Here is a 27,647-nt window from a genome sequence, read left to right on the forward strand (position 1 = left end):
ATAGGATGATTTGAACATAGGTACTATTTATTTTCTATGTGAGCAATTCAGTATTTTTACACGAGCTTAAGGCAGCAGATATTTTTATACTGATAGCATGAATTGCACCTCATACTTACATACAAGTATACATAAATGATCAGAAATAAATTGCAACGCTATTTCAGAAATTTTGTAACGTACGAAACGGAGGAATAAATATGAAACAGTTATACGCAAATTATACATGATTATTAGTTCTCAATGTAACAGATAGATGAATTTCAATCCACTGCCTATGTACAGAGACACAAATAAATACTAAATAACAGTAGCGTTGTATGAACGAAAACTTTACGGAACATTACTACGTCAAATACCTAGAAGTCTAGATATATAGAATATTGCGTAATCTTATAACTCCTATATAATTACAGGTCTTATTATGCTTTCGTTAATATTTTTTTACACAAACTTTCAATAGGATTAAATATTTACTCTTATTACATTTTTGAAGCTCGGTAAAGTTATTATTTGTTCTTGATGATAAAACTTCCTATTATGCATTTTCGAAACAGAGCGAGCCAAGCGCGATTAAAATAATGAAGAAAAAACATCACAAAACCCCTGCGTGTGAAATGAATTTTCTAAGGATTTCTAATATCATCCTTCTGAGCTCAGGCGAATGATTTTAAAACTTTAGAAAACTTATATGATTTCATAAATATTTCATATAGTAATACAATATTCTGTTACAAACTAAGATTTCAAGTTCATCACATTCTTGAAGCCAATGTGTACTGGCCAAACTTATTTTAAAGGTGAAGAAGTATACTAACCATTGAGGAAAAATTAGAATGTTTATAGCAATGGCCACGTAGTTGTAGATAAGTTCGAAAGTCATAAATTTAAAATTAACGAATAGTATAGTTGCGAAAAACGTATAAGTCAACATCAGCAGAAGAGTATTATACTTAGCTTGAAAAATCACTATACCTATTATTAAAGATCCAATACAACACTCGTCTTAAATTCAATAAATTACAATCACCATATACTGAGATATCAACACCAAAGTTATACATAAGATACTTGACAATATGACATGGTATTACCTCAACCAAAAGCTAAAGTACAATGGTGTGCTTTTATTCCATTAAATTAAAAATTTTACCAATCGAAAAAAAAGGTTTGGATATTCCATATAAAAGTGAGAGAAAACAATTTTGTTGATCTGAAGTATACAAAAATTTTCCATTGTGTCATGTGTGAAATAAAGTAATAACTTCTAAATATACATATAATAATGGTTCAGTCAAATAAGTTTTACCATTTTCGAACAATGTGCAAGATCTATTAATTCCATAAAACAAATACCGAATAATTTAATAACTCGAAATGCTGAAAATGACAAACACTTTACAGATTTTCTATAATAATAATAATTTTTTACACCTATGTAGGTACACTTCAGATCAGAAGAATAATAAATACATTTTTCACCATTTTCACATTATCTTACTACAGCACTATGATAAAAATTAGATGTTAGAATATTTTATGTGTGGTTAATCTCACTTGGTTCATTCAGCTTGCGATAAGACAGTAAAATAATTGCCTCTAATGTCTACGGCTGGACAATTTCTTTCGTAACACTTTGCAGTTACCGAAGAAGCGACCATTTCTTATATTTATAGAAAATTTCTTTTCTCAGAAAGTGTAGAGAAATATTGAACACACGTTAATCTTTGTAATGTCATGAAAACCGTGCCTCTCTCTCTATCGATAGCTGTGACTGTAACATTAGTTGAAAATTTTATTGTTTCTTAAATAAATGAATTATAAGGCGTAGCAGGCCAGTTTGGTGTCTATACCTCATTAGATGTCGATTTCATTTCATTAAGTCCATGTCCATATACGTAAGTCTTAAATCGAATAAATACAGTGAACAATTATATGCTAGTAGCAATAACTTCTGCAGGGAACACCTTCATATAATACGGAGTTATAGCTACCCTGGTAAAAATTTTTGATAGGCATCCTTTTCTGGAAAACGACGAGTTTCAGAATTTCAAAGAAATCTCTTTCAAAAATTCCAATTTACAGGATTTGTATATGAAAATTGAATTCAAAATCAACTCGAGAAATCTTGGGACGAATTTCAAGTTTCTCTGAAATGCTGAAACTCCATATCTTTGTTTTACAATCCCTGGCTTGCCACAAAGAATATTGAATTCCTTAAAGATAACATTTTTCTGCTGATATTTTATTCCAGCACTTTGAGAAGCACTGATTTTTGTTCACATCTTTAAAAAGCCCCAATTCACAAAATTTTGTCATATCGTCAGTGAAATTGTATGGACCATTGCAGATTACGATTTCCACCACAGCATAAAAATCTTACTCTAATACCTTCCACTTGGTACATTTGCCAAGAGTTGTACTATAGCAAAAATATGATGCATACTCAAAAATATATACCTATCTTTACATTGCCAATTGTAGTGTTTTATGGTTATTTTTCATTGCACCTTTTAATAACTTTGAACATCGCAATTTATTACTATTTGAGTTTTCATCGTTAAATTTTTCAGTATAACATCACAAATTTGAAAGTTGATTAAAACACACATTTTACTACTGGGCTCTTGCATGATCATGAGTTTTCCATTATCAAATAATTTTCTTGTGAAAAAACTGAAATACAATTCACAAATTACGCTTGTAATTACATTTAATAAGTAATTTAATAATGAGATATCGTTATGCAGACCAAAACTTGTAAAGCACAGAGGCACACATATTATGAATTTTTTCGTTTATCTGAATCCATCAGAATTGTTGCAAAATCTGCAAATGGGACGTTATCTTAGTGTTTTGTTTTAATTAGATTCTATTGATGACTTTTTAAATTTCACATATTAAAGAAAAAATTGAAAAAATGAGTATAATTAAACTATGACATGATTGCAGATAATTAGAAATAGCACGTACTTTAAGTGTACCCTTGTCTCAAAAGTAAATTGTTCACAGAACGTAAATCGAGTCATTGTGAAAAGACAGGTAATTTTGAATAATAGTGTGACAAATATCGGTTCCGGTTTCCTACATATACTTGTTGCAAATATTCAAGTTTGTGAAATACGTGTCTTATGCACTAAATTGGAGAACTTGATGGAAAGATTACAGAGTTGAGTCAAATATTACATTAACTGAAAGAATGTTGATTTCAATAAAAAAATTATTGATGACTACGACAGAAATTAACCAGTTCACAAACGATTTCGAATATTTTAATAAAATTATATGTCAATCAGATACTGAGACGGATGATATTTACTAACTTCAAATGAAAATTACACCTTTAAAATAGTTGCCGCAGTAAATATATTTCTTAAAAATTTAATTTTGAACTATAATATTCTTCAGCTTTAAATTCGAAGTTTACAGAGCAGCCTATAAATTGTATTTGATATTTATGTGTAGAGATATTCGAGTCAAAGGTACATTTAAATTACATATGTTATATAAAATGTATAACATAGAGAGGTAATATTCTTACATTCCTCCAAATAAAAGTGCCCTTCATCATACTACAGAGATAAGAATGGAGTACTGGAAATTGAATTTTAACCAGTCAGGTAAAAAGAATTTTTTACTACTGGACAAGCGGAATGAATGGAATCTTTATTCCTTACATTCTATCTCTTGTCATTAGAGGTATTCGAATTATCATTCATCTATCCTATCAAAAGAAACTATGTATCAGATCACAATATTACCTACAATCCCCAATCTTTGAGTCACGAAATATGGTAGTAGCGATACTCGCAATATCATTTACGGGGACTGTATGGAGTGTAAGTATCAGTTATATTTAGTATATTTTTACGACTATGTCCAGCCAAATATGCCCAAACACTCTATACCGAATGACAAATTTGGTATGAATTATGCTGGAGATCTCCGCGGTTAATGACAAAAGTGGATTAAACTATGTACTCTACACAGAATTAAAAACACTGAAGAGATGAAAAACAATTTGTGTGTTGAATACTTCCAGATATCCATAAATTCATTTGACCAGCAATGATAATGTCACGGAATGTAATAATATGTAAGTTGATTCACCGGTTGTGACTATAGCTACTCTCTGTGTTAATTATTGAATTTGCATGTACACATATGTATTGCAACTAAATTTTTGCCAACGTTAAAAAATACCTCCAATTCGTTGCTTTGATAAATCTATAATAAAATTTTGAAAATATTAGTTGCTGTGTAAACCTTTACCTACATTCGAACAATTATCTTTTATTCTATTATGACAAAACTAGGGCATAGGTTTGAACATGGTTCCTATTTAATCGACCAATATTGAAATAGTCTTCTACATAACTTACATACAGAGTACAAGTGTTGACTCAACTTATCAAAAAATCTTCAATAATAGTCCCACAAGGAATACTAATCAATGGCACTACATTGAAGTTATGAGAAATACTGATTGAATCCAAAACAACTATCATACGAACTGTGCCAGAAAATGTACAACAATTTTTTATGCAATAAATACTAATAGGTTTTTAGCTGAAAATAAGATACCATAATTCTAATCAGGAAAACACAGCCGAAATGCGTCTAAAACTCATACTCCTCATACCTCATACTGTTCTATACCATCGTGTCAGGCGACATTTTGTGCAAATAATTAAGGTGCAGTACATTTTGTTATTTATTTACTTTTTTATTGTGCAATATAATTATTGAAGAGAATATATTAACACTATATTATCCCTCTACTAAAAAAATATATATTGCAAAATATTTTGAGAGCTTGTTATCTTGCATGCACCGTACGTACTAAGAGTATTTCCGCACTTATATTTCAAGACAAAAACCATGCTGTATCTTATATTTTTGTATCGACGAACCTTGTTTTCCAACCTTACTTCCAAATTATCTTAAAATTCAGTAATTCTGTTATTTTATCACATCAGAATAGAAACTACAGACTTATGAAGATAAGAAGGAAATTTTAGTGATTTTAAATTCTACTTTTCAATTGTTTGTTCAGACAGATCATAATAATAACTCCAAAAAACAAGCATACTTTAGCACTAGTTTAATTTTTGTAAAGATTGTTGAAGTTCAACAAGCCTCTGTTCCAAGAACTACCATTAGGACATATTCGTGATGATTGATTAGGGATACGATAGATATAACTTTTCCTACGTACATTTATCATTTTTCTACGAAAATTCGAAACTGATTGTAAGATTGAATTGAATTAAATGGAGGATTATAACCCAAAGAGAATTGGATACTAAGTGTAAATATTTAAGACAATGCGAAGTTTCGAACAGAACTGTCGCAAGATATTTCAACTTAACCGTTTATAATTTTTTTCATAACGAATTATTGAATATCTGAGTTTTGTTAAATTTTTAACAAAGATAACAAGTCGTATACGTGTGGTCAACAATCATTGTAGCTGCATAGTGCATAAACGTGCAACGAATGGTATTCCATTTACATATTTATTTTAGGGACATCGAACATCGATTATTGTGTTCCTGTATCACTATCAGCTATTACTGTTTAGGCAAACTGAATACTATTACTCCTGGGATCTTACGAATTAATCCATGGTCTTGATAAATTCAATCGCAGAACAGAACTGGGTCCACCAATATTGCTCTTCACCCTCAAATCTGTTTGCATAAAAACTATCCACATACTGAATCGTTGACAGTAACGATGGTGGATTTGTCTAAAATGTATGAAAAATGTGTAAAAAATTTTAAAGTACAAGTATTACATTTCTCTGACTGAAAATTTCTTGAAATCAAAATATTTACCTTGATGATGACGAATACAAGTACAGGAATTAGATCATCTGCTGCTGGAATGCCTCTCTCGGATGCCATAGACAGTAAATTCATAATAGTTGTCGCACATCTAAACACACATTGCAATTTATCCCTCGGAGTTTTATATGCTGAGATAGCAGCCAACTCTGCTTGTGCCCATGGCCATGGACATTCGTAATGATAGATTCGTGGAATACGTAGATCTTTGTGATTTGGTGTTACAACTTTGGCTAATTTTTTTATGTGATCTTGAAGTAATTGGTCTCGATGTATATCACCTTCCCCATTGGGATACAGAGCATTATGGTAAACTCGAGCCATTACAGTTCGTTCCAATACCATTCTGGCTAGTTCTAGTTGACCTTCACTAGCAACTACAATGTAAAAAAAGATAACATATTTACCAATATTATGATTAGTGTCTTCGATTTCTGAAATCTAATGACTAATATTGAAATACCTGACTAATACTACTAGTAATTAATGGATATGATAATGAATTGTAAAGGAGTATCGAAAAATCACCAGTGCTTAGCCTATATAATTATTACTCAAAGTGTTTAATTCATTTTTTAAAGAATTAATTTCTCACCTTGCCAGATAGGATCTCTGTCCATTTCCATATGAATAGATCCTAAGAAATTGTCCACCATATCTTGTTTCTCATCAGCCAAAGTGAGTTTTTTGAATTCATCGCAAAAACGTAATAGAGATGTTTCCCTCTTCTCTAAAAATACTCTGACGCATACAGATACCAAATGGCTACTTACTGCATCACGGTCGCACTTCACTCGCTCACCCAATCTGAAAAATGAGAGACAAAAATATTCAACTCTGGCACTGGCATCTCTGATATAAAATCACAATCAACTCTTTTATAGGTATCTAATTGTGGTAATAAAATACTCACCTGTCCAGATGGGCCAGTGTAGACAACAATCCCTGACGACATCTGATCAAATATGCAATATATGGAGACCGTTTTTGATAATCGTCCCTCAGAGACTTGAAGAGTTTTCTACAACCGTCATCATTAAAAAGCCTAACACAGCGCAAAGTTTCATGGAGATGTGCAATTAATGCTCTATCTTGCAAATTGATTGCTTCAGCAAGCTGTAGTTGGAGAAAAGCAACCAATTCATTTTCTTTCTGCATCCAAGCATTTCTCTGTGCAATAAAAAGTTATAAAATACATGATGAGGTCTTATATCTGAGTAAAAGAATAACTTCAAATCCATTATATAATAAATATACAACGTACAGCAGATGCAGTACTCCAAGGAATATGTTGCAAATCTGCTGTGCTCAGTACCATGCGTAACTTGCGTTTAGCATCCGCAAATGCAAAAGATAATTCTACATTGTTGAGATCTATTGCTAATCTTTCGTCTTCTGCTTCTTTCGTTCTTGAATGACTACTCTCTATAGATGCTGTATCACTAGTTGCACTTGGTTTTCGTCTGTACTTTGCTAAAATATCATCAGATGTATCTGGAATATGAAACAAATTGCATTTGATATTCACACATCTGACAGACTGCAATGAAATTCATTCCAAAGCTCATTTTCATTATTGGACCAATAAATGTCATAAATTACACAGAATAGTACATTGTGCACCAAGAGCGAAAACGGGCGTTTGCACGCTGCGTATAAAGTTGAGTATTCCAAGGCGAAACCGAGGGGTTCTTGACTCGAGCATAACCACGATTTAAAAGTTATACAAACTGTTCATTGAAATTTCTTAAAAATACACATTTAAAATGACTCTGGTTATCAAATTTTTCAATTTTCATCAAATTTCTTCTTCGAAAGGAACACTATCAAGATAAAGCTTCCTTTTTCTCACACTCTTCACCAAAACCGATGAGAATGCCTTCCCACATGATTCTGAACTTTTATTGAATTTTTAACTTATACTCTGTTCAACAAGAATATGGAAACGCAAATTGTTTTACTGCTGTTACTGAAAATTTGATTTTACATCAAATTAGAAATATTACAGTCAATGACAAATCATGAAATGTCTTCAATCCTCCGCGTTTCACCGATCGAGAATCTTTCGTTTTCGATCATCCCGAGCAGAGCGAAAACGAAGGTTTCCGCTCTACTGTTGAAGAAAAGTTAATAACCTCATTGCAACTCAACAAAGGATTAGAAAATGCCTGTAGCTCACCATTGTTGATACTGCTGCTCGAATTAGTTTCCTCTGACATTATCCTGCGTATTCTGATTCTACCGATGTCAACCCCATCACCAGCAGCTTCTCGATCATAGCATCTACTGAGGTCATCAGCACCCCTCAACGATTTTCCTCTACGATTTCTTAGGGATAATTTCAATTTCCCGAAAAAGCCCCTCTTATTTTTTTGCTCTTCATCCAGTAATTCTTTGTCCCCCCGTTCAGCAGTCATGTCAAAACTGATACTTTTTGGTATAGCACCTGTAGATAGGCTAGGTTTTGAAGTAGTTGAATTGATACCGTCGATTGTATCGGTCCCACCATTAACCATTGGCGCCGGTAAGGGCGAATCTGATGTTGCGGTAGTGTTCTTTGTTCTTGACTCAGAACCAGAACTGCTGCTTGACGTCAAACTCGCAGTACTCAGTCTGACTACAACGTCTCCACCAGTAGTCATTTCGATATCTAATTCCTAGTGCATAAGGACAAGCATTATTTCCAATATTTGGAACACATATTACTTAAATATAACCAGTTTCACAGTGAAAAGTGTGATATGGGAGAGTCATTCAAAAAACGGAAGAAAATTAATTGTTCGACTTAAAAAGCAATTACAGAAGACAGTCTGTGGAAAAATAATTCAACATTTACATACTTCAGCTTTGACATCTCCATTTGTGAGCTTCTCATTTGGGAGGGCTGGTGCTGATATATGATTGGCCAATAATAATGCTGGTGCTACGGCAGCTGCACTTATGTGATTACTACTTGAAGCTGAACATTCGCTATTAGTTTTTCCATTATCGATATGCAATTTATCCATTAAATGCACGAGTCTATCATCTCCACCTGACTTGTCATCTCCGTCATTGATATTGTTTGCATTATTATCTATATACTCTAGCGTCCGTCGACGATAATCAGATTTAGCTCCTCCTCGTCCAGTGACATTCCACAAGGAAGGTGTAAGAGAAGCGGTTGGAGATGGAGGTACGGGAAGACTGGGTTGAGCAATTGGCTCTCCACGAATTGGTCTAAACAGAGCACCTGGACTACCAACACCACCTACAATGTCTAAAACAACATTAATCCGGGGATTTCCACACTTTCAGAGAAAAAAATTGAACGAAATACTTAGACTATTTGCGTTTCTTACGTGGATTTAACGGTGGTGGGGTTTCTACCTCGATCTCAGCATCACCGCGACTCTCCACTTCAATCTCTGATCTTGCTGTGTCGTCGGATCTAAAAGTGAAAAAGTTAAACAGTTTCAGATCGTCCATTAGTATTTTAAAACATAAAATTGTATCTTACATGTATCACAATTGAGAAAAATGTTACCTCGCAACACTTGCTGTATCATCTGTGTCAACTTCAGTCATTCTTTCTGAGTCACTAGCCAGAACATCGGTACTCCAAGCTTCAGATGCAGTTTCACTGACATCAAGCATAGTCTGGCTGGGTTCTACAGGTAGAACGGGTTGCACAGATTCAGGAGGTGGAGGAAATGGAAATCGTTCAACTTGTTCAACTGTTTCGCTGTCAGATGCGAGTACATCAGTGGACCATGTATCGGACACCAAAGAGATAGTTTCATCCCCTAAAAAGTATCCTTTGTATGGGATGGACATGAGATATAAGTGATGAGATGAGAAGTTGTTTGTTAGAATCTGTTGAATGACATGCAAGTATGAAAGTATGTTAGAGGTTGATTTGAAAATACCTTCGATGAGCTTCTTGATCTCAAACTTGCAAAACTTATCGTCAATTTCTGAACGGCTCTGTTTTGTTGGTATAGCTGGAGGAGGTAGATCTAGCTGCCTCACTTCCCCAACAGCTCGTCCGTCATCACCTTCTGTGATTTGTGACGAAGGTGTATCACGACCTGATTAAAGCATAATAATTTGACAAACAGGTTCCTATAAAAGTTTACATAATGTACAGATACTTATCATGAAGTCGCATGCTAGATTGAGTAGAATATTCTCATAGAATTTCACAGTTTTCTAGAGTTGATTAATATTACCAGAAATGTTTGGTGTACCACGTCCAGAGACATTAGCCGAAACCATGTCAGAAAGGTTGTCATTTTGATCTTCAGTTTCCAGTTCAAGTGATGAAGCAACACTATGGTTAGAGGCAGCCTCAGATACCGCTTCCAGATTATCAGATGTATTGCCAATTGATCCTTCAAACAACACTAACCATATCAATGTAGGGGTGTAATTGATCATGACAATGAATGATGATATTGGTACTTGAAAATTTTTTCACACCATAGATTAAATGATAGTGAGTGATAGCACTAAACTAAAATTCAGTAATTGATGTCCATTATTTCATACCTTCGTCATGAGATATCGAAAATCTAGTTCGTTTCTCCTGTGTTTCAATCCGTTCCACGTTACCATTATCATTGCGATTATGTCCATTCTGTAAATCTCCTGACAGGTTTAATCTCACAGTCCCACCTTCAATGTTATCTTGCATTTCCATACAAAGAACCTGATAAATAAAAATAAAAAATGTATCAGTCAGTCAAATAAATATGATAAGTACAGATATTTGATCTTGTCAAACCAATTTCCAAACAATCTTTGACTATGCAATGACACTTTTATTATGCACCTTTTGCTCACTGAGTAAACCAACAGTTTCTCCTAAATTCGAGACAAAAGGTATGACCAGAACATTTTGTGGAGTCTTGTCTAGCAGCTCATCTTCCGTGCCAGAGGCACTATTAGCGTCTTCACCGCCATCTGTTGTTGTATTTAGTGCGGATGATGTAGTTGCACGCGTTGCACGTCCTTTCCCAACTAATAAGAAATCACCACAGTATTCAGATTTTAAAATGTGCCCTTACGTCCAAATATCAATTTTTTTTAAGATATTAATTTTCCGTGTTATGTATAAGTTCATATGATACACTGAATATACCTTTTCCAAGAAGTCCGCCCCGTTTGCTGGGTGTTTCAGGTGAAATATGGTTTGCATTTTTTTGAGCACTTGGCGCGCCACACGGTAGCTGCGATATTAATTCGTTCAACTGTTTTTTATCAATACTACTTGCAAGAATAACATCATTGTCCCCATGGTCTCCGGCTACGGTTTGTAAGAATGTAATTAAAGCGTTGAGTTCACTTTCTGTGAATAAAGCAGCAGATCTGGCAAGTCCTTGCAGTTTCGAGCCATCAACCATGGCTGGTTCATCTTCTAGCTCATCCGTCGCACCTTCCAGCATACCATCGAGCAACGATGATACAGAATCTTTTTCAAATTTCCGATATAAATCTATCACCTTACTGTCGACATTTTGATATTTGACGAGGGACATCATTTGTAATATCTGACCAACCTGCATCAGGTTGAATCGAGCAACGTAACTTATTGGTGCATCCGTGATTCCGTATGGTTCCGGATTTACAATTGCTGGACAAATAAAGTAAGTGAATACAAGGTCAGTGCACATTGCGTGTACTTCCTTAGGGTCAACGTTTCCACTTTTAGCTAGAAGTCCTGCCATTTGTCTTACCAGCCAGCAAACGCTGGTAGGAAAGCAATGCATGTTTTCTCTAATGCTTATTATAAATCTGTTGGTAATGCGTTCGAGAGAATTGATTGTCCAAAGTCTGTAGCGTTGCAATTTAGATTGATACTCAAGAGTTCCCTCTTTCCCAAATTTTTTCAGACGCTCAGCGGGTGGAAATCGGATTGGGGCTTTTTCTGGATCAATGTCCAAGAACATTTCGTCTTCCATTAATAACTGCATAATTGGACTGTGCAAAGCTGCCGTGAGGAATAGTTTTGCTGAAAATAAGCTTTCGTGGAAAACTGAGTAGAATCGTGAAAATGCACAGGTGCCATGTCTGAGTAATCTTCTAGGATTGTCAGATGGAATTATCTGAAGGAACATCAACTGCCTCAGCAACTGCAGAACCAGTATTTTGTCTTCTGGCAATAAACAGCTACCAAATAACCCCGCAGATAGCGACTGAATGACGCTCTGCATAGACTCTTGGATTAATCTGTCCCCTTCTACTAGACATGATGCTAAAAGTTTTGGAGATTTTCTTAAGGCCTGTAAAAATTCGCCGTAAGCCGAACATGCTTGATGACGCAAATGCTTATAAGCATCAACGAACTGTGAGTTTTCAAGAGTATTAGCCCGCTGACAGCACGACGCAGGTGTACAGTTTGGCCTCGATACTATCAAACGATTTAAATTAACTCTCTGTTGAGCAGTGACCCAGGCCTGTTGAGCCAAGTCTGAGGAAACATATAAGACCTGGAAGTAGATAATTTCTCATAAATAAATATGAATTCGAACTTAAAAGGTTTTTAATAAAAGTAATAATTGAGACAAATGATTGTTCTAAAATTTAATTCTAGTGCAAATGTAAATATATTTACTTTCTGATTCAAGTTCTGCAAAGTTTGTTGCTCCGCACTGACGAATAAACGTTCTTGTCTAAGGTGCCCAGCTAATTCGATCATGTCCCACTGCAAAGTTCCAAGGGAGTCGACACTATTTACTGAAGACATAGTGGTGAAATCTGTAACTAAGCGAAAAGTACTTGCCATAGAAATGCATATAGGATAATTAGTCATTTATTTAATTCCATGCTTGTGATCTCTCAAACAAATGTAAGGCAAACAGTTTACTCCTGTATGTTCATAGATGTGCTTTCATTAGCAATGTAGTGAAAGAAACCCAGCCAAACATGCAGCTTATGTAACTATCCAGATATTTTTCTGCATAAACCACATGACCATAGTTGATGGAATAATGGAATAGTAGGAAATTTTTTTTTATGCCAGAACACATTTTTAAACTGTAAAACAATTGTTTATTTTGAGACCAGAATGTGTAATCTTAATGTGACAAAGAAAATGAAGTAATTCTATGTGTTTCAATAATTCCAACAGACTGCCAGAATAGTTAAATAACTGAGATTGATACATTTGTATTCTTGACGCTGATACTATTATCAAGAGCCGCGTGTCTAAAAAATAACTATAACAAAAGACAACCTATATGATGTGATAAAACATGCAATGTATGTACAAGCTTTGCAATAATAAACGAAATGTGATTGCAAATAATCTATAGCGCTTCTTACAGTTGCAGGATTGAAAGAATGCAATCGTTAAATGTCTGAAGGTCAAACAACATTGTACTGAAAAATACAGAATGGGAAAAAATCTTCCGATGCTCAAGTTGTCCTGTTCACTCAAATCTGAAGGATTCGAATATCTGATATATTTCAAATCGAGCATAAAGCAACCTTAGATGATGACAGAGGAAATGTCAAATGTGACAGTTCAGTACTCTGACACGTATTTATTGTTTTTTTTTTGTTTTGGTGTTTTGTTAGTGAAAAAATTCTGATCGAATTCAGCACCATTTGTTGGAAAATGAGTGTTTTATGAAATTGTGAATTACGGGTGAATATTGAAAATAATTCCTCCAGCTTGAGTGGAAGGGAAGAAAATAAATTCGAGTGACAAATTCACCTACTCCACTAAATATCTAGATCGCACAGCACTAAATCAAAAATATTTCTAAGCAAGCTATGTAGCACACCTGTCTGCCACTGTCGTCAGTAAGTAACGCGTTATTATTGCCGTCCTCCTTTCAAAGCAACACCCCCAACTGACTCACAACCATTTTCTATTTTAGGTTAAAATTTTTTTTCTGAAAATGGCCGTTTTGCAAAACTACAATATATGCCGTGATCACGGTCTTATCATGATCTATATGTATACACGGTACTTTAAATCGAACCTATAGTTTAATATGGTAGTCGCGGGAAATTCGAATGAATGAGTAACTGCCAAGTATTTGCACTGTAGATGCAATAATATATGAATATTGTTTTTCATTTCAAGCACATTTCACCTTCACAACAATAAAAACAAAGATATATGTACTATTGGTATACGTGCGTAGTCAGCCCAAACTTAGTCATGTCATATTACGGTGAGCATGTATGTTATCCAGCAGACGAAAAAATTATGGCATCATTTTGTCATCATGTGAATTATGCTGTCAGCCGATTTTCAAGGTTTCTTAATTTTGAACGTTTATTAATTGTTAAATATACTACCGAAAGTTGCGTAGACTCGAATATCACACATGTAAACGAGAAAAAATATTAACAGCTGATAGAAATAAAAATTAGTCGTGTTCGAACATACATTTTCTATAAACCTTGAGAGGTTACGACACGGTTACGAGATTCGATAATTATGTTTAGAAATAAATTATACCATGAGTTAATTTTTTCGGGTGATTCAAATGTAACTATGCATTTTTTAGAAATATAATTCCATTTCACAATATACCAGTGAAGCTCGTTTTGAAAGACATCAATGAAACAATTCCTTTCAAATTAAGCAGAATTACTGAGATTTAAATGATCATATCAATGAAGTACTTGACATAATCTTACTATGACACTTGCTTCATCTTTTTTATCTTCTTATAACAGTGCTTGTTAATTTTTCCTTTTTTTTTTTTTTTTTGCCTCAACCTGACAATGTAATTTACCCGTAGGCTGAATAGTACTGACCATGGAACAGTCCATACATGTGGAGACAGGAGCTCAGCTCCTGGCTCGGCTCATGAAAAGACCCATTCTTCATGGACTGGAAAAAGATCTATTCTCTGATGGTCCAAGGCCAAACGAGGTGATTGAAGTATCTGGCAACTTGTCGAGCGGGAAGACACTTTTGATAACTCAATTAATTGCAAAGTGTCTCCTGCCGCGCAGGTACAAAGGCATTGAACTGAACGGACGAGAGGCAGGAGTTGTACTTGTGAATACAGATCATCATTTTCACATACCTACTCTGGTTGATCTAATGGCCTGCTTTATACGTAACAACAATGATGCGAGGAAATTAGGTACAACAGATGTCTTTGATGATAAAGGCATTAAGAGTATCATTGAAGATTCTCTTAGGTACTTCACCGTTATAAATTGTTATGAAAGTAGTCAATTCTTCTTGAGCTTACAATCACTCCAAGGTATACTGTCAAACGATGATAAAATAGCAATGATTGCTATTGATAGTATATCGTCTTACTATTGGCAAGACAGGAAGCACGGAGAATGTTGGTCAATGGACGGATATGTGAAGAGCTGCTTGAACATCATGCAAAAGCACACTTTTGGTCACAAAATCATTCTTCTTTATACCAGACCCAGTGACGTCGAATCAAAAAGTAAAGAGGCTGTAGTTCGTACCTCTTTACTAAACGAAGAAAAAATTCATTATAAAATACAACTTCATAAACAGCATGATGTCAATCAGTTTTCAGCTGTGGTTGAATCCGTAAGTGATAACAGAAATCTCAGTTACATTGTAAGTAACAACGGTATAGAATGGAGGACATGTTACAGTAAACGGTAGAAACGATTTAAAGTATTCCTGCTCCAAAAATAACTTTTCAACAAACTTATAAATCAAAAAAAAAAAACCATATCTATATATATACAATTAAAATAAAATAAAGAAAGCATTGTACAGTGTCAATCGTTATTTACTTCCCGAATGTTTCAAAAGTATATGATTTGTCACATCACATGGACTCAACAGTCTGGACCCAGCTATTATGACCTGAGAACTAGGTTTTTTGGATACAATCATATCCTGAACGATTTTTATTTCTTCTGCAACGACGCCTCCCAATACATATATTATTACATAATCGTTATCAAGAGGATGTTGTTTTGTTCGACCCTTTAAAAGTAAACTGAAATAGAAATTGAAAAAATTACCCATTATAATCCATCTGTCGTATAGAGTATACCTATGTATACATATTCAAAAATTTGCTATACTCACTTAAATCCAGCAGTAATACGAGAGAACGTTTTACATTGAAGGTCTGGAATTTCAGGCCTATCAGGATCAAGTAAATCCATTACCAGTTGTTGCAATATTCCAATGCATTGAGCCATCTCTTGTGGACTGGGCTTGAGCATTAATGACCTGCAAACATGGTTACATATTCAAGAACAAAACTTTTTCTTTAATTCACTTACTGTTCATTTTTGTTTTGCATTGTAACAAGCCCTTTCACTAATGAAAGAAAAATTAAAATTAAAGTTGGGTTTAGATTATGTTCACCAAAAAAATTACACAATGTTAATACAAATACTCACTTGTACTTCTGCAAAGATTTTCGCATCTCTGCTATTCTGTGAAGCTTTACCATAATATCATTAGCAATTTGTGTAGAAGTTCCTTCCGTTAGTATTCGCTTGCCTAGTTAATAGGATTTCAAATACATTTGATCTATTATTAACATTCGGCACTTTTTAAGCCAATGCTCGGATTACGACACAATGATTCTCAAACAATAACAACTTGTCAAATGCTCACCAAACAATTCTGATGACAGATTCATCATTGGACTATCTGAAGCTGGAGTGAGTTTATCATCGTGTTTACCATCTTCATATATTGCTTCAGCCAAGGCTTCTTCCAACTGTTTCTCTTGCTGTTCAAGAAAATGTATTTCTGTTCCAGCAAGAGCATATATGTACACTAATAATCCCAACAGATTTTCTATCGATAAACCTCTAGTGGCACGAGTCTTTATGATGTTACTTAACTGTTTGAACACAAAAACATTTTACTATTAAAATGACATTAAAAGTACAGTCAAAACAGTCACGCTCATAGGTATTCTTCTATAGTGGATACAATCAATGTTGTGGTACAATGAGATAATGAAATCATGCAATCCTTACTTGAGTTAGTATACTCGACGAGTCTCTGCTGACTGCTAGGTTCTGTAGTATTAGTTTTTCAAGACTTATTATCAACTCGATTTGAGATGTCTTATTTGATTTCAATGCTTGAATCACTGCTAATATTTGCTAAAACAAATAAGCGAAACTTCTTTTACATGCAAAATATTTGAATTGTATTTAATTAATTTCATAACTTGGTATTACCTGAAGCTTTTTACTTGAGTCTAATATGAGGCTCAAATCATCAACATTTCTCAACTTGTGTACAAGTTTTTCTAAGCTATGAGCTGTTATTCTAGTGGCAATTCTTGTTTTTGGACTTTCCTTAGCAAGCAATATATCTGACAGTAATTTGTGCAGAGTTATTAAAACATCTTTCTGTTTATTTTTCATTAATTGATTAATCATATTAGAATCATTGCTGGCTAAGCACCCTGGTGCAGAGTACCTTGGATTATTTTCACTGAGGATAAAGAGAAGAAGTATTTATTTCATAACTGACAATGAGTGTGATGGTGTTATAAAACCTTTAAGTGACTGTTTGAATCACTAGTTTAGAATGGTTTCAGGCCTCAGTTGGCACTTTACACAAGATTAAAAGGCAGCTCAACAAATAATGAATTTATGCAAGTTTAATCTGATGAATTTGTGATACTCAGCTTTTGATACTCACACACCATCTATATCTGGGCCCAATGCTGTCATATTCACTGCAATGTCATTCTGATGACCAGGCAAACGTGGCAAAGTACTTAATATTTTGCCTAACAAGGACTCGGTATTGTGACTTGAAGCTACACAGAGATCCAAAGTCCTATCAACCAGAATAAGAGATACTCCAGTAGTTTTGCCTGTGAGGCGCTGGGAAAATAAATTGCATTAAAATTTCTTAATGATTTAGTATTATAGCATTCAAACTGAAAAACAAAACAATTGAACGTTGATTATTCGAACTAATGGAGACAGGTACCCATTCGTATAACTGAACTGGAATATTGCACTGCGAAAAAAAAGTACTGATTTGCTCAAAGTAATATAATGTATTTATTTAAAACCGACCAACATGTCAGTAGTACATTTCCTCTATTGATTGGGACAAATTTGATACTTATTTTTATCTAATTTACAACGTAAGCTCGTTTATAGTAAAATGTAAAATTCAATACCAAATTTTGTTTTGGCACAGTTTTGCCAATTGGTAAAGACTACGAGCAGAAATCAAATGTATGTAAGGCTTAGTCGTACAGATAACCGAACATTTGGATAAACCAAATCATTATTCGGATATTGGACAATTCTGATAACTGACATTTGAATAATCAACGGTTGACTGTATAATTATTTCACAATAGATATTATTGAAGTCTACATTTGAAATTCACCTTTCGTCTGTCAACAGCAGCCGGTAACTTCTCCAGCTTCTCTGCAACATTCTCACTCAATTGACCACAGTAATAGATATCTTCTCGGAGATTGAAATTGGTAAACATGCTGTGCAAGGAGCTAACAAAGTGATCGATGTTTTCATTGAATTCATCACAATGATCTTCAGTACTAAATGGTGGCATTATTTTCCAAAATGGAGGAGTCACAAATAAATTTTCATTAATAGATGCTATGAAAATTGGGCGGAACATTATGTTGACAACAGGCTCCTGTGAATAAATAAATAAATTCAAAGTTTAGGATTTAGAGAGAAATTCAAAGAGTAAGAAATCCATCAAATATTTTCTGGTACAAAGATTGATAGTTTCATCAGGAAATTCATTTAGTTCTGCATTCCGTGTACATAATTGGATAAATGGATAAGTTTACCTGATCGAATTCCTCTTCTAATCTTGAGCTCATCCATCTGATTATATCATGTTTGAGACAATCGTAACTGTCAATATCAGCCGACTTAGAATCAGAACTATATTTCAAGACACTGCTGTGTGCAGCACATATGACAGTGCATTCTTGGAATCTGTTCAGATCGATAATTGTTTCTAATGTATGTCGATAGAAATCAGAATTTGCAGAGGTGTATACAAAAACTGCTTTTCTTGCCTTCTCGACTTCAGCGCCCTGAATATATGTAAAAAACAGAATGGCTTGTATAAAATAATAAGAAAATGCGAAATATTTAATTAACAACTTAAATAAAAATACAAGCTACCAAATCTGTGTGAAAAATGATTTTTTCATCACTATTTTAAAAAAATATCAGAATTAAACTAGCAAAAATCTTACTCGGAAGTTGTCCATCAATAACTCACGAACAGCAATTACTCCAGCATATTTCAATTGCTTAATTGTATTGTCACCTGTGTACCAATGTAAGCATTCCACCGCTGCTTTATCGATATAAAAAACAGCATTGTTGACATGTTGGAAAACATCCTTCCAACAATTGTCCGTAAAATATTTAACTTTGTTATCCATTTGAAGAGACGAAAAATTTCGCGAGCCTAGGTATTACTATGGACAGTTTTAACAGTTGTATCTTCTTCTATATAATTCACAGCACCTTCCTTTCGCTGTTTGTCTCCTGAAAATAAACATACAAAATAACTAATGACACGTATCGCTGACGATATTTCTTTTCTTACCTACCATTCATGTCAGCATGACAAAACGTTAGCAGACGACAGCGTGATCTAGCCTGACACCTCGGGTTGTTTTGGGAATTGGGAATCCCTAGGAGGGTGTTGAATAATTCAGGTTCCGAACCAGAGGGTCTCAACTGATTCCAGTTCCGAACAATCTTTGAATATCACTTTCTGGTTCTTAAACGTGACCGAATCCCCTAGGCGGACACGGAGTCACAGGGAAGTATCCGCTGCCCTGCGTGCCTCGGCATTCGATAAATTTGCGCGACGAGTCTTTCGGTTTCGATGAAATTTAATGCTCTACATTCTAGGTGAATCTCTAGCACAGCAGTTTGTTTGAAGCATCAGACATCTACCACAGAAATAAAATTTTACCCTAATTGATGGAACAACCCATTCTATGTTCAACGATTTAACTTTGAATTGAGGCGATGCCCATGCCGTTAACTTTCAAATAACTCCCTACTCTTTAGGGTACATCATTATTGTGCATACATACATACATACCGACGTTTTCGCAGTTCGCACGACTACTGCGAGAATTTTATCAGATTTGTCATTACACGTTATTAAGTGACGGGAACGTACACATAGGTATGCGTGTCGCAGGTTTTTACTTGTGTAAGCATACACGATGCACCGACATGACACATACACATACATGACATATATATATATCGGACACACTCGGCTGTCAACCAGCCGCAGCCCATACGGAGTGACTGGCTCTGGACTGCGTATTAAAAAAGTGATACAGACCCTGTGTATGGATTTGTGTCGGCAGTTGAATATTTTCTGTTGCATATATAAATAAAGAGGCTAATTAACAAGTGTAATTAATGCCTTTTCATTTAATAATGCATTCAGAAATGGAAGAATACGAGGCGGACGTGTCCGTGGTGGACGTGTACGATATCGCTTCGGAAATTGGAAAGGAGTGTGAAAAATTGATAGATGTTTTCGGGGCGGATTCTGTAACTAGTCTTATGCCAAAAGTCATCAACGCGTTAGAGCTCTTGGAACGATTAGCGACTAAAAATGAACGTGAAAATACTACTGTTCAAGAACTCAGATCCAAGATTTCACAGTTGGAGAATGATAAAATTGAAAAGGCAGAGGATAGGCAAAGATTTGAAAAGGTTAGTCTTTTGAATTGAAGTGAAAAAAAATTATTGTTGACAATTATTATCTTGAAAGATTCAGTAGTATACCTTGGATCATTATTTTCCTTCTTTCATAAACTAATATATATATATATATATATATATATATATATATATATATATGTGTGTGTATATATGTATATACATGTAGAATCAGAACTATAATTAAATGATGCCTCAATGAAGTGTCCTTCATCAACCAATTAAATATTAAACAATTGGACATGTTATCCATGTAAACGTACAGTTTACAAAGAACTATTTGGATTCCAAAAATAAATTTACAACATTTTTGTGTAGCAATCGAACTATTCAAACAATTAGTCACTTGAAGATATGCGTGTCGAGTTATCATTAAACAGTTATCAATTTTTAAATTGTAACAACTCAATGCATTATTTTATTAAAAGTGGTACAGTATGTATTGCAATTATTAACAGGAATTGGAACAAATCGAGGATCATTGGCGACAAGAATCGCGAGACTTGGTGGGTATGGTAACTAGACTACAAGACGAAAATCGCCGGCTAGCTACAGCCTTGCAAGAATCGCGTAGCGACAGTGAGGACAGCGGTAAACAAAGTACTAACCCCCTCCCTGTTTGTCTAATTGTGGAAGTAACACTGCATGTCACCAATTAGCAATGTAACATGAAAGCTTGTATGAAAAATATTCACTTTATGTACCTACTTTCATATTTGGTTTCAGCATTCACTGCTAGTCAAGAGGTAGATGTTGCGGTACTGCAACGTTTAAGAACCATGATCGATCAACAAAGGGACCAAATTCGAGCTAGGGATAGAGAACTGTCTCAAAAAACTTTGGAAATTGAAAATGTAAGTTCACTAGCTATAAAATTTGACCGTACTACTTGAAAAATAATTTACAGAGGAAAACTAAGACTTGATGAATGAATCGAAGTGGTCTGGAAGAGAAAGAATTGCTATGCCAAAAAGATTAATAAAGTCAGAGTATCAGAAGTTTTAGTTTTTTTGCCAATTTCAATTGGAAACTACAATAAATAAGTCAAAATATTATCATGCTGCAATACCTATACTTAACATAATTGATTGATATTTTCAAACTCAATATATTTTTTGTGAAATCCAGTTAAGTGGTCAAGTTGAAAAACTAGGCGTTGTGGGCCGAGAATTAAGACGTAAACAGCGTCAGGCACAAATGCAAGCTAGAGGGCTTGTTGAAGAACGAGCAGATTTTCTTGCCCAACTTCAAGACCAGAATCGAGAACTAATTAATCTTCGAGCACGTCTTGGTCTAGCTAGAAAGGAAAATGAGGACCTAACAAAGTGCCAGCCAGCTCCTGATTTTGCTAACAAAGCAGTATACGATTTGGATGACCCAGACCGGCCTAGATTTACCACTGCTGAACTCAAAGAAATCTTACATGAAAGGAATGAACTAAAAGCTAGAGTTTCCGACATGGAGGATGAGCTTGAACTCTACCGCCCTAAGCCTGAGACGTACGTCGAGATGTTAACGCTATCTAGCACAGCACGTATATTTTGTATAAAAAGTTTACGTCAGCAAAAATTAACAGTCTAACTTTCGGTTTTTTTTTTTTTATTAATACGTACATCGACCTCTACTTTTCATTTTATTTACTTTTTTAAAAATATATATTAATTGGTAATTCAAAATCTAGGTACTTCGCATTGAAAATTTTACAGATAGTACCTAGCTTATAGTACTGATGTACAGGACATACTCGACACAACTGTTTAGTATCTTAATGTAGACAGTATTTTTTACAGCTAACCATAGCCAAATTATTATGGTCATATTATATTATTTTCAACTACTCCAGGACCTTGAGTTGTGCAAGCCCGTATAGGTAATTTTAATTTAAATGAAGTTTATTTTTTATTTTTATTTTGTTATTTTATGTGTTTCATCTCCTGTATTATTTCATTTATTATGAACAGTGTTCGTTATTTTTCATTTGAGTCATTCACTTTATCTCGTGGAATTTTATTTTTGCTGAACATAACAATGCCATAAGCAATGATGTGAAACGTATCAGTTTATCCAGTTACTATTACATACTGTGATATTGATGTTTGGTTGCTGATAATACAGATTACAAGAATAATGTACCGTAATGAAAATGGAATTCGGTATGACATTATGAGATATTAATTTCAGACTGGTCAAATAATAAACGATCATTATCATTTTGCTGTTAGCTTTCCTCATGCAATACTTCTAACTACACATAGTATATGTTCTTGATTATATTATTTTCTAATTTTGTGAGAGCAATTTACTCATTTGGAGTTAGAGGTTTGCTTTACCATTGATACTCTGCAACTCCTTAGTAAAATGTTTGCACAAACTTTCTGATATCCAGTCACTTTTGTTATTAGTTAGGCCAATAGTTTACCAATAAAAAGTGGATACTAAAATCCGTACCATAGATGGTATGATTTTCTTTCCAGTATTAAAATTATGTATACATTAGACCTGTCCTTAAGGAGGGCAAAATCGAATTTTAATGGTCTTACCCCCCAAATTGGTTCGAAATAATTAAAACAAAATGTCCGAATTTTTAAAAAATTTTCCCTCCATATTTACCCACGCCTAGGAAGCCTTACTTTTCCCATAAGAAAAGCATTGGTTTTTTGGGATTTTTAATAGTTTTATGACCACCGCCGTAATTATCAGCTAAAAAATTGCAAATTCTCAGAAAATGTTGAGAGTTGTGTTACCTTTTTGTCCAATTCTTTGGAATTCGATACAAGCATTTTTGGGCTAGATCGATCACATCTTTATTCTCTAAAAACGCGGAAAAGAGTCGATCGATCTAGCCCAAAAATGCTTGTATTGAATCCAAAAAATTGGATAACAAGGTAACATAACTGTCAACATTTTCTGAGAATTTGCGATTTTTTAACTAATAATTACGGCAGCAGTAAAAAAACGATTAAAAATACCAAAAAACCAATGCTTTTCTTATGGGAAAATGTAAGGCTTCCTAGGCGTGGGTAAATATGGAGGGAAAATTTTTTAAAAATTTGGACATTTTTTTTTGAATTATTTCGAACCAATTTGGGGGGTAAGACCATTAAAATTCGATTTTGCCCTTCTTAAGGACAGGTCTAGTATACATATATTAAACCATATTCAATTCAACTTAATTCAGCTTGCGGCTTTTATCAAATTTAACAGTATGTTCTTGGGCATTAGAACCGAAATGAGTTATCAGTTTTTTGGATACAGCTTATAATTAATTTTGTGAAATGTTCTGCAAAAATCAGATTCGCATTAATCCTCATATAATTTGAACAACATGAAAAAATGTCAATTCCTACTATTTGAAGTTAAAACAAACAGTAATGAGTTGTTTCAAATGCAGCAAGTCGTTGTTTATCATTTGAATTTGCACGCTTTTCAACCGCATGGCTGTTTGATTTGACCTACACTTACTACATGTGCACACCAATCTTGAGGCAGTGGGCAACCCGCGATTCCATTTAGTAAAGGACAGAATTACATCGCTACTTCTCCTGCCACAGTGACTAATGTTACTCCGTAAGATTGCTCCTCAGCTATGCTAATCTAATATTAAACTATAACTCAGGCTATATTTTTTTTACCGAAATGCTTCCTTTACATTGAATTTTATATCCTCATAAACCAATTTGATTGATACGTGAGATTGTTTTATCAAAGTAGTGTTTGTTTATATTAGCCCCGAAGATGACAAAGATGCACCAGTACAAGGACCATTACCCTTCGAGCCAGATGATGCACCTTGGAAAAAGTCATCAGAATCTGGGATTCGCAAATTGTAAGCATGTTACATAGGAAGAAGTTTATCAATATAAAATAAATTTCAAAAACGGGCATTTACCCAATTTTTTCAATGCATGCGTTAATCTTTTATAAGTATACTAACTACCATTTCTTTCTAGCTTCCGCAAAATATTTTCTGAAAGCAGTGGCAGTTTTTTAGGCAGTAGCAGCCCAAGGAGAAGTCTTTCTAGTCTCTCCAAAATGGCATTGTCTGGCAATGGTGCAAGTGATACATCGATTTAAACAGTCAATCATTAATGGTACTGAGTATGCAAAATGGTATTTGAACTTCGTGATGTACAACTCATTATTAGACGAACTTCTTATGATATTAAATAACGAGATTCATACTATCAAATGTCGAAAATCTGTTGATAATCTTTTAATTTAAATAGTCGTAATTGATTGAAATCGCATTTATCTTGCTGTTTGTATATACTATAACTGTTATTTCAAGTTTCATTTTTTTTATCGTTCGAAATGAGAAGTCTAATATCTTTCGAAAATTGAATGATGTATATTTATCTCAACTGAATAGAAAATACGAGTTAAAATATATTATTATACTAGAAGTGCTGTTATGAAGTATGTATATTAACCATCAGCATTAAACACATATCTGTGCTTGAAAATTCAATTCAACATTCCGGAAAAAGTCTAGTGAATTAGGACATTAACATAAAAGTAATTATTCATCTTTAATGATATCAAACAAAGCTTCCTTTTACGAGTTTACAGAAATTGCAATGTCGAAAAAAATATTTTACTACATCAACACTAAGTAGACTTATTTTTATTATTGATTTTGACAGCACCCTCATTTAGATATGTGTGTGTGACACACATACACATTTAAAAACATATCAAATCTCTTAATTCATATTTACCAAAACTCCTATGTACATATGCCCTACCAAAAAATACATTGTACTTGTGAATTGATAGTATCGAACGTTAAACAGAAGTCCATTACAATGTATTCATAGAAATGTTAAGTACATATTAAGAACACAGGATCCACGTAAAAAATAGGTAGTATAATTTCGAATTTATCGTACAGGGGTAGAAGACCAATAAAGCATCCTACATTTTTTGGTTTTATAAACTTTATAGCAATCGTATCCAAATTATAACACATGAAAAAAGATTACATGCTCAAGCTTAGAATAACTCAGTCACTGATGAAATTTAATGAAGTAAATTTGTTTTTGAAAGGTGTAATACCTAGTATCATATAGTCTATGGCAAACTGCAGTTAGTGATACAACAGTGATTAATCATTATTGTCATCAGCCCGAAAATGATGCTGAATGTATAACTCGGGAATCTTAAATTTAAAACATATTGGTAATAATGAAGACCAATTGTTTTTACATGCTTGCATGAGATTGTTCCACTAATCTGGTTGCACTTAAATTGTCTAGCTTATCACTTTACATTGACTCACGGTCTTTCTAATATTGGCGACTACTGATATATATATATATACACATACATATATCTATCTACAATCATTATCTACTTGATTTTACTTGATTAATCGAAAGAAAACCATTGAGGAAAACGCTCTCGGAATCCGCAACTTGCTCGATTCTATCAGAATTCGACCGTTGATGAAATCCTACCGTTTTGACAACTTTTTCTCGTAATTCAGTTAATCGATAAAAACTTAATTACAAAATATTGCATTTGATGAAAAATTCTTTTGTTAATCCACGACGATTTTTCAGAAAATGTGAACGAATTTAATCAAATTTTATGATCTATCCTAAGTTTCAAAAAGAATGTTCTTTTAGTAAAAATCAGAGAAGGCAGAATTCCAAGAGTAATCGTATATTGCTGAAATGACCGTAATCCGAATTGTATAAAGACTTCCTTGAAAAATTATTAAGAATATAACAAACTCCTTTGCAGAGTAATTCTTATTCTGATAAACAACTTTGAATAGCAATATACACATGATTACGTTTTTCTGCATAAATTTTGTATTAAAAATTTAGCAGTGCTGCGTTTTCAACATTTATTGTACTATAGAGTGCCAAAATGAACATTACTGTAGGATTGAACCAATAAAAGTTTTAAAAAAATTAACAATACGCAATATATAGATTTATGTGTCTAAAACTGCTTGCCAGTATTCTTCAACGACACTCCAATAAGTTAATGCAGCATTACAGGTAGCAAACTAGTAGTATGGAAGGCAATTATTGAAGACTAATCGTGAACAATTTTAGTACATATCGATTTATACATAATATTGGTATCTATAACGCCAACGATAAGCTGGTACTGAAGAATATATTGATTTGATGAGTGCTACTGTATCCGCTTGACATTATAACCAACAGTTGACACGATAGTAGTGCTGAAGTAATAAAAAGGCTTTACAATATAGCTCGGGTGATCTGGTAAAAAAGATAGTTTTAAAAAAAAAGGGATGACGTGCTTCTTTTTTTTTTAATTACAAGTTGGTATGTTAACTACTTATTACAAGTGCAATACAGACTTAATCTCACTTTTGACGCATACATTTTATATCAAGTCTTATGGATGAGTAAAGTCAAGTAACTGGACAAGATTACCAATTACTTGATGCAAAACTTACAATTACTTAAACTGATAACTATCGACTGGCAGTATGTGAGGATGTATGGGCATTTCCATGTCACTGGAGTAACTTTTTATAACTTCTCGTTTTTCTATTAAGTCATTGTAATCACCCCAAAACTGAAAACTTGAGTTTTCATAAGATCTTCATGTTTTGAAGTCTAGAGATTCTACTCCAATCATTTTCAGACGAAAATCTGTGTGGGTGGTTGTATGTACGTAGAATGTCCCTTATTTCAGATGTCGACGAATTTTAAGAAAAAAGATCAGTAAAGTTTCAAGCCACTATATCAATAAGAACATGTGCCTCCATAAGTAGATGCAAAGAAATTCTGGTGAATAAGATTTTTTGGTCAATATCAAATTGTTTAAATTAAAAAATTCCAGCAATAAAATAAAAATGATACCTTAAGAATGAATGAATGGATACGAATGAGAACTGGTACCATAACATTTTTTCTAAGGTCAGATTTGCAAAATTGATATTTGGCGCATTCAATATTCAATGTGTTGGGAAAAAAGAAATTTAGGATTTTGTTGAAAATTCGTACTCAAAGGTTTTTTGGGTCACTGATTACGAATTTTACTTTGGGCTTCCAAAATTTGAACTAACGATTATTGTTGTTATTATTGTTATTATTTCAGTACGAATGAGTTTGAAAATGAACAGTTCA

General features: G+C 33.8%; 4 protein-coding genes across 23 annotated transcripts; 2 read left to right on the plus strand and 2 right to left on the minus strand.

Moving 5' to 3' along the window:
- Positions 1–209: 209 nt before the first annotated feature.
- Positions 210–13,750, minus strand: LOC124300258 (GTPase-activating protein and VPS9 domain-containing protein 1). 7 transcript variants are annotated; one of them, XM_046754134.1, is made up of 16 exons: positions 13,619–13,750; positions 12,445–12,587; positions 10,972–12,319; positions 10,663–10,850; positions 10,380–10,539; positions 10,061–10,234; positions 9,758–9,919; positions 9,376–9,646; positions 9,191–9,279; positions 8,690–9,108; positions 8,029–8,506; positions 7,114–7,343; positions 6,763–7,019; positions 6,445–6,656; positions 5,841–6,226; positions 210–5,752 (listed from the first exon to the last, which is right to left on the minus strand). In XM_046754134.1, exons 2-16 carry the CDS (start codon positions 12,574–12,576, stop codon positions 5,621–5,623), a joined length of 4,638 nt encoding a protein of 1,545 aa, XP_046610090.1. In that variant the 5' UTR covers positions 12,577–12,587; positions 13,619–13,750; the 3' UTR covers positions 210–5,620. The 7 variants fall into 7 exon arrangements, with proteins under 7 accessions (XP_046610090.1, XP_046610095.1, XP_046610096.1 ...); XM_046754139.1 differs by having other exon boundaries at positions 10,061–10,222; positions 12,445–12,593; positions 13,619–13,737; XM_046754140.1 differs by having other exon boundaries at positions 9,376–9,634; positions 10,061–10,222; positions 12,445–12,593; positions 13,619–13,736.
- Positions 13,539–15,573, plus strand: LOC124300268 (DNA repair protein XRCC2). Of its 6 annotated transcripts, none has more exons than XM_046754172.1 (3): positions 13,539–13,637; positions 14,591–14,724; positions 14,808–15,573. In XM_046754172.1, exons 2-3 carry the CDS (start codon positions 14,678–14,680, stop codon positions 15,448–15,450), a joined length of 690 nt encoding a protein of 229 aa, XP_046610128.1. In that variant the 5' UTR covers positions 13,539–13,637; positions 14,591–14,677; the 3' UTR covers positions 15,451–15,573. The 6 variants fall into 6 exon arrangements, with proteins under 6 accessions (XP_046610128.1, XP_046610123.1, XP_046610126.1 ...); XM_046754170.1 differs by lacking the exon at positions 13,539–13,637 and adding an exon at positions 13,987–14,099 and having other exon boundaries at positions 14,791–15,573; XM_046754171.1 differs by lacking the exon at positions 13,539–13,637 and adding an exon at positions 13,987–14,099.
- LOC124300263 (sec1 family domain-containing protein 2-like) lies at positions 15,392–19,993 on the minus strand. 2 transcript variants are annotated; one of them, XM_046754150.1, is made up of 12 exons: positions 19,890–19,993; positions 19,395–19,742; positions 19,032–19,329; positions 18,615–18,866; positions 18,182–18,454; positions 17,473–17,660; positions 17,004–17,262; positions 16,797–16,925; positions 16,426–16,657; positions 16,206–16,308; positions 15,886–16,032; positions 15,392–15,793 (listed from the first exon to the last, which is right to left on the minus strand). In XM_046754150.1, exons 3-12 carry the CDS (start codon positions 19,221–19,223, stop codon positions 15,577–15,579), a joined length of 1,992 nt encoding a protein of 663 aa, XP_046610106.1. In that variant the 5' UTR covers positions 19,224–19,329; positions 19,395–19,742; positions 19,890–19,993; the 3' UTR covers positions 15,392–15,576. The 2 variants fall into 2 exon arrangements, with proteins under 2 accessions (XP_046610106.1, XP_046610107.1); XM_046754151.1 differs by lacking the exon at positions 19,890–19,993 and having other exon boundaries at positions 19,391–19,849.
- Positions 19,994–20,089: 96 nt separating this feature from the next.
- Positions 20,090–26,237, plus strand: LOC124300267 (RILP-like protein homolog). 8 transcript variants are annotated; one of them, XM_046754157.1, is made up of 8 exons: positions 20,090–20,529; positions 20,994–21,135; positions 21,262–21,389; positions 21,664–22,034; positions 22,379–22,405; positions 24,025–24,102; positions 24,263–24,361; positions 24,486–26,237. In XM_046754157.1, exons 1-8 carry the CDS (start codon positions 20,230–20,232, stop codon positions 24,607–24,609), a joined length of 1,269 nt encoding a protein of 422 aa, XP_046610113.1. In that variant the 5' UTR covers positions 20,090–20,229; the 3' UTR covers positions 24,610–26,237. The 8 variants fall into 8 exon arrangements, with proteins under 8 accessions (XP_046610113.1, XP_046610115.1, XP_046610117.1 ...); XM_046754159.1 differs by having other exon boundaries at positions 20,994–21,126; XM_046754161.1 differs by lacking the exon at positions 24,025–24,102.
- The last annotated feature ends 1,410 nt before the right edge of the window (positions 26,238–27,647 follow it).

The sequence above is a fragment of the Neodiprion virginianus genome, chromosome 3 (genome assembly GCF_021901495.1).
Source record: "Neodiprion virginianus isolate iyNeoVirg1 chromosome 3, iyNeoVirg1.1, whole genome shotgun sequence".
Taxonomy (NCBI): Eukaryota; Metazoa; Arthropoda; class Insecta; order Hymenoptera; family Diprionidae; genus Neodiprion; species Neodiprion virginianus.